The 12,548-nt window shown below is 46.9% G+C and overlaps 1 protein-coding gene and 1 long non-coding RNA gene across 2 annotated transcripts; both read left to right on the top strand.

The window, feature by feature from the left end:
* The first annotated feature begins 416 nt into the window (after positions 1-416).
* On the top strand, positions 417-1,447 carry LOC103635624 (uncharacterized). Its single transcript, XR_557521.4, has 2 exons — positions 417-907; positions 1,092-1,447. It is a non-coding gene; the product is annotated as an uncharacterized lncRNA (long non-coding RNA).
* A 3,959-nt stretch (positions 1,448-5,406) lies between these two features.
* LOC100285588 (ATP binding protein) lies at positions 5,407-11,872 on the top strand. Its single transcript, NM_001158479.2, has 5 exons — positions 5,407-6,081; positions 9,365-9,823; positions 9,940-10,317; positions 10,824-10,891; positions 11,101-11,872. The coding sequence occupies exons 1-5, from the start codon at positions 5,689-5,691 to the stop codon at positions 11,312-11,314; spliced, it is 1,512 nt and encodes a 503-aa protein (NP_001151951.2). The 5' UTR covers positions 5,407-5,688; the 3' UTR covers positions 11,315-11,872.
* Positions 11,873-12,548: the final 676 nt, after the last annotated feature.

Below are 12,548 nucleotides of genomic sequence, written 5' to 3'. Positions count from 1 at the left end.
GGACAGTGTTAATGTTGCTATTTCTTTTTTTCAATATATAGTTTTTTTTGAAACGAACCGGCAGGAGATCTGCCCGTTATATTAAAAAGAGAGGAGCCAAAGTGGCGAGGATTAAAATACAAAGACACTTTTTTCAACATATAGTGATCGCATCGCTTCTACTTGCTAGTGCTAGCTGCACTGCTACCTGTTTAGATGTGCTTTGCTTATTATTGAGAACAAAATCACCTGGAGCTCCAAAATCTGAATTGATCTCAAGAACCTAGCTCTCTTAAATTTTGCACAATTCGCTGGGAGTGGCAAATTCAGTAGCGATCGGACCATCGCCCAGTATGCCAGGGAGATATGGGACATCAAGGCTAGCCCTGTCGTGTGAACGAGGGGGTTGCGATTCAACATCAAACGTAGTTTCTTAGTCTGCAACGATTGGAAACGTATCAAGTCAGCTAACTGTTGATTCAATTTTGAGGATTGTTGCTGACACCTTTCCATGTACTCCTTCAATACTAAGGAAAAGAAAACGTGATAAAGCAACACCTGCTTCGGGTAATGAGTTAAAGACAGGTGGAGTAAGCAATGATAGCTTTTACACTCCTAATGGAACGAATGGGAAGGATACTACTTCTCCAAGGTCGTTTAAAACTGCTGCATCTTTTTTGTCGCTGGGTTCTGTTAATGGGTTATTGACTTCTGCAAGGAGCTTTGATTCTTCACCACCCTATCAGAAGAAAAGGTCAAAAAGAATGGCCATCATCAAATCAGTTGAGAAACAGCTAGATTTTTCAGCAGATGGACTGGATACTTCTGGTTCTGAGATTATGAACTCTCCTTGCCATAATTCCCAAGGTGCAAATTCTAACAGGATGTAGCAACTGATTTGATTGCAATCTAATTCCATAATGTGCAGGTATGGTATCTTGGACATCATTAACTGTGCATTCCTCACATTAGGTGCATATTTGTGTAGAACAGTGTGCTTTGTACCAGCATGTGAATTTAGGTTTTCCAATCAAACTCACTGTTGCTGAGCAATTAGTTCTGCTTATGTGTATCTTTTTCCATAATATAATTTATTCTTTCTTACATTTCAGGAATTGATCTCAATCTTATGAAGCCATACAGGACTTAGAATCCCGTCCTAACTAACCAGCCTCATGCAAATGTCCTGGTTCATGCCAAAATCCAAATCAAACACCTTCAGTGGGGACAAGACCTTACCGACAGTTACCCTGTCATCTCATGTAATCAGGGGTGTACAAAATACTGTCTAAATTGAAAGCACATTCCATAGAAGATTACATTGTTTGCTGCATTTTGTGAACTTATAGCTAGAAGTTCAGATTATAGAAACCCACAGCTGTGTACAAAGAAGAAAAACATAGCTTTAGAAACATATAGAGCTTCCCAGTGGAATGTCAAATTGTTCTTAGTTTCTTTTATTGCGCGCGTCCCACATGTTGCGAAACAGCAAGGGTCTGCTCATTTTGTAACAATAAAGCCTGATTTGTGGCCTTTCTTGGGATGCTATAATAGTAAGGAAGAATAATGACCCACGGTGCTTGACGCCCACTTGCGTTGTAGGCATGGAACGGGGGCACCTAGCTTGTTCTACAACGCTGTATATTTTGAATTGGTGCGACTTTGTTGTTCTTTTTTCCTCCCCCTTATATCTTATGAAACAAGATCCTTTTTGATCTGTGCTCTGAAATAAAATAATTCAATTATGATATTTGTCGCCATAATGTGCTTGAGAAATGGATGTTCCTTCCTCCAAAGTCAGCAGTGCCCAAACTCCACAAGATTGTTTGATCTAAGCATATTGATATCAGATTCCATATGATCAGGGAGTATGAGAATTCAGGGCAAATCGGTGTGGAATTCATTAGAACAGAAGCACAGCTTGGTGATGTTCTTACTAAGCCAGTAAGCCTTTGAGCAAGAACAAGTTCAGTGACTGAAAGGTCAGCTTGGTTTGAAGCATCTTCAGTGAAGCATGCCAAGAATTAGGAGAAGAATTGTCGAGTAATACTTGTTATGCTGTCAGTGTGTCTTGTAATTTATTCTCTGCATTTGTGTACTTATTTAGTGTATTAGGAGTTGTCGTTCAGTTAGCAGCGCAGGTCTCAGGATCGTGTTGCAGTCTATTCAGTTTGGTCAGTGCAGTTTGGTCAGAGTTGCTGGGCTGAGGAAGGACAGAGAAAATGGCCCGGTAAGATAGCTTCAGCTAAACTTCACCGTTGAACTTTTCGGTGCCATATCGTTATGCGCCGGCGCTTAAGGAAGAGATCGAGAGGCAGCTTCAGGAGATGCTTTCTAATGGCATTATTCAACCCAGTGCCAGTCCGTTTTCTTCGTCCGTGCTTTTGGTAGTCCGTTTTCTTCGTCTGTGCTTTTGGTCAAGAAGAAAGACGGCTCATGGCGGTTCTATGTCGATTACAATCACCTCAATGCCATCACTGTCAAAGGCAAATATCCGGTACCAGTTATTGACGAGTCACTGTATGAGTTGGCATCGACTTCATGGTTTTCGAAACTGGATCTCCAGGCTGGATTTCACCAGATCAGACTGCATGCCGGTGAAGAGTATAAAACTGCATTCCAAACTCATTGTGGACAGTATGAGTTTAAGATCATGGCATTAGGTCTGACTGGCGCACCTGGCACTTTTTAGTCAGCGAACGCTACTATGGCTTCCTGTCTCCGTCAGTTTGCTCTCATCTTCTTTGATGACATTCTTGTATATAGCTCATCATTTGAGGACCACCTGTTGCATCTTCTTGCAGTGTTACAGCTTCTGGAACGGGATCAATGGCAGATTAAAATGTCCAAATGCTCCTTTGCTCAGCAAGAAATTAACTATTTGGATCATGTGATCAGCTCCCAGGCTGTGGCTACGGACCCGCTAAGGGCTTGTTCGGTTCTACCCCAATCCATATGGATTGAGGGGGTTTCAATCCCTAGTAAGTCAAAATCTCTCACAATCCGTATCAATCCCCTCCAATCCATATGGATTGAAAATAACCAAACAAGCCCTAAAGTGTCTGATATTGCTACATGGCCTTGTCCTCGCTCAGCTAAAGAACTCCACAGTTTTTTGGGGTTAGCGAGTTATTACCGCAAGTTTGTGCGCCACTTTGGTGTCCTGTCTAAGCCTCTGACTTCCCTTCTCAAGAAGCACACCATTTTCATCTGGACATCGGTTCAGGACCAAGCATTTCAAGCATTGAAGGAGGCTCTATGTTTTGTGCCTGTTCTGAAACTGCCCGATTTTTCCCGCTCTTTCGCCATTGAAACAGATGCTTGTGCGACTGGAATTGGTGCTGTGTTGACTCAAGATGGTCACCCTATTGCCTTCATCAGTAAGGCACTTGGTCCTAAATCACAAGGCCTATCAACGTACGAAAAAATATGGCAATCCTTATGGCTTTGTCTCAGTGGCGTGCATATATTCAACTCAAGGAATTCATCATCCATACCGACCAACGCAGTTTGGTACAATTGTCGGAACAGCGCCTTCATACTGCTTGGCAGCAGCGGGTGTTTTCCATGTTGTTGGGCCTCAATTATCGTATTGTGTACAAGCGTGGAACGGACAATCGGGTGGCCGACGCACTCTTCCGCGAACCTTCTCATGATGCGTCTTGTGCTACAATTTCTTCAGCAACACCACACTGGTTGCTAGAGGTGGAGTCTGGCTATGATCAGGATGATTTCGCTGCTCGTCTCAAGGCTCATTTGTTGCTCGCCCCTTCATCGGTTCCTAGCTTCTCTTTGGTGGACGGTGTTCTGCGCTATAAAAATCATATATGGATTGGGCACAATGTTACTCCCCAAAACAAGTTGATAGCAGCATGCCGTGACAGCGCATTAGGTGGCCATTCAGGATTCCTGGTGACTTATATGCGAATGAAAAGGTTGTTTGCGTGGCCTGGATGAAGACTTCGGTGCAACAGTACCTCTGTTCTTGCTCTGTCTTCCAACAAGCAAAGCCGAACCGGTCTCTCCTCCCTTGTCTTTTATAGGCCCTTCCCGTACCCGATTCAGCATGGCAGATCATTAAACAACGGACAACAAGAGCAACAAAAACACCAAGTATAAAGTATAAGCTAATAAGTGCTTAAACCGAGCACAGAAAAAATCTGGCGAAAGGAACTGCTGGAAAAAAATCAGTTGACGAGGTGAAGTGAACTAAGAAAACTGAGCAGCCAAACGCCCACAGTGCATTCGATCAGTTTCCAACAGAAGTACAGAAATACCACTACTGTTCCAATCCAATCAAGCAACACGACTGCATAAAGAGCTCAAACAACTTCTAACAGGACACCGCATAGGCTCATATGGAGGAAAATGAGCAAATACGCGTGTGCAGCCGCGAAACTTCGAAGAACCTACGAGTTCCAGGCATCAGACGACAGCAGCCCTAAGACTCCAGAGCTCAATCCAACCACATCAAGAAGAGATGCAGGACCAAGACGAGCAACAGAATCGGAGTACCAAAGGAGAAGAAGAGAAAAACGGAGGGAGAAAAGGCCGCCCTCGTGCGGGGGCGGGGCGACCTGCGCAGGTGAGGAAGCCGTGGATCTCGGAGGCGACGAGCGGGTCCCGCCCGCCGGCGCCACCCACCATGGTCGCACTTGCTGTTGCTTCCGCGGCTAGGAATCCGGAGGTCGGGCGAGCGGGGTTGGCGGGCAGGGTTGGCTGGCGGTGAATCCGGAGGTCGGGCGAGCGGGGATGGCTGGCGGTTTGCGGCGGCGCGGAATCCGGAGGTAGGGCGGGTTGGGGAGTACCAAAGGAGAAGAAGAGAAAAACGGAGGGAGAAAAGGCCGCCCTCGTGCGGGGGCGGGGCGACCTGCGCAGGTGAGGAAGCCGTGGATCTCGGAGGCGACGAGCGGGTCCCGCCCGCCGGCGCCACCCACCATGGTCGCACTTGCTGCTGCTTCCGCGGCTAGGAATCCGGAGGTCGGGCGAGCGGGGTTGGCGGGCAGGGTTGGCTGGCGGTGAATCCGGAGGTCGGGCGAGCGGGGATGGCTGGCGGTTTGCGGCGGCGCGGAATCCGGAGGTAGGGCGGGTTGGCGGGGTTTGCGGATGGTTTGCGGTGGCGCGGAATCCGGACGTCGGGCGAGCGGGGGCGGGGGCAGTCTACGTTGAGCTCTTAATAGTTAGTAGAGATTCGATTACCAGTGGTGCCAAATTTTTATATGACGGTATCAGTTTATAGTGTGATATCTGATTATGGTGAAACTTAAATAAATATAATTTAATGTTATCATATATTTTTCACGTTATAAATATATGAACCAAATAGCACCTTAGTATTTACACATCCCAATACCACCTAGGTATAGAAGCTCAAATCGGATGCCGAAACAAGTTGTCGTGCAAGCCCACCGTTCCTAAATCCCTCTCAGCGGCAAAACGCAAAACGGCGACAAGCCCCACCGTTCCCGCACAAACAATTGCTTGGCCCGGCCCTGCGTGTCACGGACGGGAGGGCGCACTCGCCATCCATCCCCGCGCACCTAGGCCAGTGGCGGAGTGGCCACCAGTTTCCTCGGCTGCTCCCCTCCTGCTTCCCCGATGACACAGCTGGACCTGGACAGCCCACAGCTCACAAGGGATGACCAAAACCCCCAACCCAAAAACCCTAGCGACCAGCCACATTGATAACCTCCGCCGCCGCCGACGTCGATGCCCAGGCTCTCCCTCACCGTCACTGACGCCGCCGCTGCCATGCCCTTTGCGCTCCGGCTTGGTGGTTCCCCAGCGCTCCGCCCGGGCCCGCGGTCCCCGTCGTGGCTGCGCTTTGGCGGCATGGCCGGGGCGCGGAGGGCGCTGTTCTGCTCCGCCGAGGACGCCAGGCGGTGTGGCTCGGACGACTACGCGGAGGCGGAGGAGGGTCGGAGGGGAGGCGGGAGCCGCGTGCCATCGGAGAGGAGGATAAGGGGCGGGAATGCGGCCGCCGCGGTGGGGACGAGCGTCGAGCTACTGGGGATTCCTGGTGTGGGGCCGCGCAACCTTAGGAAGCTCGTGGACAATGGCTTCGAGGGCGTCGCGCAGCTCAAGCAGCTCTACAGGGACAAGGTGCACTTGCTTGTGTTTCGCCATTTGCTAGTTTGTGTGTTACAAGTAGGATTTCGTTTGCTTCAGGGCGTGGGCATTACGCTGCGCCACTGTTATATTGGTTATAATATTGCATCAGAGAAAGCCTACACTTGTTAGATAATTTCGGTCACAACCCTTTTGTTAGTTACTTAAAAGAACACCTAAAATGGCCGTGTTTCCACAATTAGTACACGTGCCTACCTTTGTGCTTCACCTTGGTTAATAATAACAGTTTTAGTTGCTACAGCATACATTATACCTATGCTTTGTTGTACAAATCAAAATATTGAATATCATGTTGTGCACACTTACACACTGTATGCTGAAAGGTATCCTTTCTGCAAGAAATTAACAGTGTAAAATATTTAAGTAGCAAATAGAGGGTCTCTAGTTTATTTATTTTGTAAGTAACCAAGCATATGTGAGGAAGGATAGGCCTGGTGCAGTGGCGAGAGCTCACTAGGTCATGGGTTCCTAGCAGCATCTCCACATTTGTGGTGGGAAGACTTGCCTCGGTTTATTCCTTCTTGAGGCCCAACTCATGTGGTAGCCTCTAACACCAGGTCTGCGGTCTGCCCATCCAGGCATATGTGAAAATTGAAATCAAATGATAGGAACATGTCATGCTAATAAAAAATGTTCTAATTTCAGTTTTGGAATTATTGGTCTTCTGAGACAATAGCATCATCAATCCCCTTATCTTGAAGTCTCTTAAGGCCCTGTTTGTTTCTCAGGAATTGAGTGGAATTGAAAATAATTTAATAATAAATGAGAAGCACTTTCCAGATGTTGGTTTCAATTCATGGGATCCAAGCAGGCTCTAAAGAAAACAAGGTCCATTTTTGAGTATTTCAAACAGTCAAAATTGTAAAGGATCCATGTCCATTGTAGGGAGAAATTTGCTATTATGGAGATCCTCACGTGCGGCTTCGACGTTTTGGAGGCGTAGGCGAGGGATTAGCTGATATGGAAAAGCAGGGAATAGGCCACTCGCTAAAACGAACAAGAACACTCTATTACTTGGTAACCTCTTTGATTAAAATCATGGATACTCACGTCGTCTACATCCGTTACCTCTCTCCTAAGCCGTCGTTCTTTTCTCCTCTTCTCTTCCTGCGCAAATTTCTCTGGTCGTCTTCCTCGTCCTTGCAACAGCCACTAGCCCAAACTCCATAGCCCTCGTGCCTCCTCTGATGCCTCACTCCTGCTCCAGTTTGCTGGCCGTGTGTTCGCTCATCTCCATGGCCGTGGTTCCCCAAATCCTCTCTGCTCGCCGGTTGCCACGAGCTCCAGCTCGGATTCAGCCCTGCGCGCCGTCTCTGCTCCCTCGCCATGGACGCCCCAGCTCTTCCTTCACGCTCGGATTCCAGTTCCCTCGCCATAGAGTAGCTAGCAGCTAGGGTGCTCCGGTCTTTGTTTGTTTCTGCTCTCGCAACATGTACATTGAACCAACCAACCATGCCTGCTGCACGTGTAATTGTGTATGCAGGATCTTCTATCAAGGTTGATCCAATTAGATGCAGGCAAAAAAAAAGCTGGGATCCAGTCGACAGTTCTAATGGGTCATGACGTCATGCCATCCTGTACCACACCTCGACTAAAAGCAAAGGAAAAAATTAACAAAAAATCACGCTATCATTCAACTACCATGCACGGATCCATAAAATTACCAAAAAAACCAATCACAAAATCAAAACAAGTTTTCTAGATCTCATCGTACTTTCCGTGGTAGAGGTATGGCCGCCTGCTCGCTATCTGTTCTGTTCCATGTTCCAACATCCAGCGAAGGCCGAAGGCCGAGTGGGCAGATGGGTGGCTGAGCCAGCGGACGAGAAATCAGAATTTGTTAGGTTGTTGTCGGCCATGGAGCTTGCTCGGAATCGCCCTCAGCTGTCGGCCATGGAGCTTCCTCGCCGCTCCCCTGCTTCCATGGCGGCTTCCCCATGCCGCGCTCCCTGCTCGGATCCCGCTCGCGGAGCTCCTGGCTCGCTCCTATGCTCGCCCATGGTGGCTCCCTTGCCATGGCCGCGCGTTGCCGGATCCTCTGCAAGCTGCTCGGCTTACCGCCCCTGCTCCTCCTCTGCGCTTGCACAATCCCATGGCTTCCCTCACTCCTGCTCCAGTTTGCTGGCCGTGTGTTCGCTCATCTCCATGGCCGTGGTTCCCCAGTTCCTCTCTGCTCGCCGGTTGCCACGAGCTCCAGCTCGGATTCAGTCCTGCGCGCCGTCTCTGCTCCCTCGCCATGGACGCCCCAGCTCTTCCTTCACGCTCGGATTCCAGTTCCCTGTGTCGCGCGCCCTGGCGGCTGCGCCTTGCCCTCAGCGTCGGTCATCTTTGCCGGGCGCGTGACCCTGCTCGGCAATGAATATCGCGTTGCTGGCCCAGCTTTCTCCATCTCCCTGCTCCTGTCGTTCGCGGACACGGCCGCCCCTGCCCTGGACGAGCTGTACAGGAGGAGCGGCGACCAGCCGGAGACCGAGCAGCAGGCCGACGAGGAAGACGAAGAGGACGAGGTCGAGGTCGTGGAGAATGCGACGGGTATGGCTCCGCGCGAAGGAGAACGCGCCGGAGATGGAGGACGCGACGGGGATGGAGGAGAACTGACGACGACGGCGCTGGGACGGAACCCGGTTTCAACGAGACTAATACTGCTCTGAATCCGTTAATAGAGTTGGCATGTCCATTTTAGAGTGTTGGCTATGTCCAGCTTTTCTATAATGGAGAAACCCTCGCCTGAGCCTCTATTTCGTTGAAGCCGCATCCGTCGTGTTTCGTAATGTCAAATCTCTCCATTGTAGGTGGAAGTAAACAAATTCATGCTGTTAAGTTGCAATTGTTGCATATAATATGTTTTCAAGTCGTCCGATTAATCGCGATTCCAAGTCGGTTTGGACCAATCACGATTAATCACCCAAGTCGTCCGACTAATCTTGATTAATCGCGATTAATCACCCTAGTCGGTTAGCCAGAACGACCAGCAAGTCGTCCGACTTGAAAACATTCCATAGATGTTAAAGTGCTTACGTGATGTCGTAGGTTTACAAATGATACGGGAACACTTTCAGCTTAGAGCATCATGCTGTTTGGAGTATGTTATTTTTTTCACGAATTTTGTGTTTTTCCAGTGAAATTCTTGCATAAATCTTTCGTTTTTTTCTTGTTAATGCTGTTGTGTAAATTTAACAGTTTTCTCCATTTGAAACACTTTTCTCTCGATTTAGAACCACTTTATGCTTTACTAATTGCTTGCATGCATGTGCAGTTCTTTGGCAAGTCTAGTGGGCAGATGGTGGAATTCTTACAGTGTTCTGTTGGCATTGTACATAAGAATCATGCTGAGAGTATAACCTCATTCATTAAAGAGAGTATTGATGAGGAGCTGAAAGATACAGATTCATCTAAACCCACTCAGAAGAAGAGGCTAACCTTTTGTGTGGAAGGGAATATCAGCGTTGGGAAAACCACTTTCCTCCAAAGAATAGCTAATGAGACAATTGAACTGCGTGATCTTGTAGAGATAGTTCCTGAGCCTATTGATAAGTGGCAAGATGTTGGCCCTGATCACTTCAATATATTGGATGCCTTCTACGCTGAGCCACATAGGTATGCATACACTTTTCAAAACTATGTGTTTGTGACGAGAGTCATGCAAGAAAGGGAATCTCAAGCTGGAATAAAGCCTCTCAGACTGATGGAAAGAAGTGTATTCAGTGATAGGATGGTAGGTCAATCATTCTTTCAAATGCTATTTCAGGAACTGAACATGCATTTCAGCTGCCTTCTGATACGATTATCAAGTACCATCATCCAACTGATTGTTCTATTCTTGTGTACCAGGTATTCGTCCGTGCTGTTCACGAAGCTAATTGGATGAATGAGATGGAGATCAGCATCTATGATTCCTGGTTTGATCCAGTTGTGTCATCACTCCCAGGTCTCATCCCTGACGGATTTATCTATTTAAGAGCTAGTCCAGATACTTGCCACAAAAGAATGATGCATAGGAGAAGATCAGAGGAAGGTGGTGTTACACTTGATTACTTGCAAGGTTTGCATGAGAAGCATGAGAGCTGGTTGCTTCCTTCGAAAGGGTCGGGTCCTGGTGTATTATCGGTCAGTCAACTCCCCATGCATATGGAGGGCTCCTTGCCTCCAGAAATACGGGATCGTGTATTTTACCTGGAAGGAAATCACATGCACTCTAGCATCCAGAAGGTACTTGCTCTGATTGTTTCAAGTTCTGGATTCTGGAAACACATTGGGCTACTTCCTGATCTGTCAGGGCTTTCCAAAATTTTTAATAAAAAATGCTTATCAAACATTACCCACTCGATTTTTTATGACTTCAGTGGTTCTTGGCTTGTTATAAAGTTCAATTTCGTTTAAATGTTGATGCTGTTTCGACTTTGTAGGGAGGATAGTAAACATGTGTAACAGTTATATGCCAATTCACTAGAATCTTGTCATTTTCCTAATGCTAGTTGTGCAAACACTCTTGTTATCACAAACTATATTCTATTATTACAGTTCTGTACTAAGCACAAACCCAGTCCAATCTCGGATTCTAAATGCAATTGCAAAGGAAAAAAAACTTTGATTCAAATTTAAATCACTGGTTTGGGAATTGTAGATCAGTTCCTGGAGGTATCCAGGTTATTACCACTGAAATTAGCATTACTGCTTTAAGCATCTCAATTAAATTAATGTCCTTTTCTATTTAGGTTCCTGCTCTCATCATGGATTGTGAACCAGACATTGATTTCAGCAAAGACATAGAAGCTAAACGGCAGTAAGTTTGCACAACTCCCGTTATACAAACTGTTATTTTTTCCTCAAGTTTTGTCCATGGACGGCAGTGAGTTTGTCGCTCCTGCAGTTCTGTTCCAGTCACTGCTTACTGGATTGAATTCCAACATACTCCTTGTTTTCTAATGAAGACTTTGACCTACCCACAAAATCGCGTGTTTCTCATTTAACGCTTGTGTTTCGTCTGTGTAGATATGCTAGGCAAGTCGCAGAGTTCTTTGAATTCGTGAAGAAAAAGCAGGAACGAGCTCCATCTGGGCAAACAAGCAATGACAAGGACCGGATGAACCCACAGGTATTGCTTCCTAACAGCGGCCGCCTGTGGGCCCCTAAAGGCAACCCTTTTGCAGGCTCCCCCGTGAATCTGGATTTCAAAAGAGCCATGTCTTCGTACCTCTCAACTTAGGACTCCCAGCTGCTATAAGAAAATCAGCTGTCCTCGCTCACTGACCTTGCAAACAGCCTATGCATTTAGGTACTATGCATTTAGGTAGTGTTTGGTTTCGGAGTATGGTAGGACAGAGTCGCTCTGCTTTTAATTTGTTGCTGTCTGGATTGATTCTACATAGGACAGAGTGGCTCTAAAAAAGAAACAATATGTCCAAATGTTGAACCAACTGGTTTTCCAAAATCTCCCAGACGGAGCCGCTTTCTAGTATAGAGCCGCTCTATCCCAACTGGCTCTGGAACCAAACACTATATTAGTTCACCCTTAGGTCGCCCGATGCTAGCTACTGATGTAAAATAGGATGCTTCCCCTTGTGTAAATTATGATCTTAGCGCTAGTTCCACGTTTTGCAGCACTAGCATCAGCCTTTATCAGGCCAGATCGGACGACAGGTCTAATCTGTGTCGTAGTTTCTTTGCTTGAATCATTCTGTGGAACATATTTGTGTAGCGCGTGTGCTGCGTCGACTTGCACTATGTGTGGAACATTCCTGGTGATATCATGTTATGCGTTTGTTCACCTTGTGTCATGTTATGGAAGATTCACCTGCTTTGGGCCGCCTCGATGATTGACCGAGGAGCCGTTCAAAATTGAAATGCTTGTGTTGGTCATTGTGAAACGTGCGCGCTGCAGTCCGCGAACCCGCGGTGTTGGCAGATTAAGGTTGTGATTGACTTGTCTTTTGGCTTTGACTTTTGTCCCCTAAAAGCTAAACGAGGAAATAACTTTTTCTAAAGCGATTTTCTGGCAGTGTAAAATTGAAATTATCTCGGGTTCTCCTTTTAGCGGCTTTTAGATGGAATTGCAAAAATTTATATATATATGTACGAATTGTGGATTTTAATGAGTTCTACTAAACGGTTTTAGAATTTTTAACAACTCAGTGCACACGGGCTTTTTCCACGGGCCAACCAAACAAACCCTAACATTCAACTTCCGAATTTGTATGTGGCCTCTGATCATGTTCTGATCTGATGCCTTGTGTCTTGGGGCCGTCATCCCGGTAATCTACCCAAATAAATTTGAGTACAAGACAATTCTTTTTTTCAGTCCAACAAAATTACATCTTTTTCGGGCTAAAACCATCCAAAGAAAATAAACGTGTGGAGGCCGAAAAAATAACCCAGAAACATCGGGCTCCTCCAGCGCCTCTCGCATGTCCCTCTCGGTTGCCGCGGCGATCGCAATCCCG

Source organism: Zea mays, chromosome 8 (assembly GCF_902167145.1).
Source record: "Zea mays cultivar B73 chromosome 8, Zm-B73-REFERENCE-NAM-5.0, whole genome shotgun sequence".
NCBI lineage: Eukaryota > Viridiplantae > Streptophyta > Magnoliopsida > Poales > Poaceae > Zea > Zea mays.
Note: the sequence above shows the minus strand (reverse complement) of the source record. Positions and strands in the feature narration are given on the sequence as shown.

Excerpts from the sequence above, each read along its gene's own strand:
- LOC100285588 (NM_001158479.2), top strand. The coding sequence starts at position 5,689 with ATGCCCAGGCTCTCCCTCACCGTCACTGACGCCGCCGCTGCCATGCCC. Across the intron at positions 9,824-9,939 it reads GTGTATTCAGTGATAGGATG|GTATTCGTCCGTGCTGTTCA; the intron begins GTAGGTCAATCA and ends CTTGTGTACCAG. Across the intron at positions 10,892-11,100 it reads GACATAGAAGCTAAACGGCA|ATATGCTAGGCAAGTCGCAG; the intron begins GTAAGTTTGCAC and ends TCGTCTGTGTAG.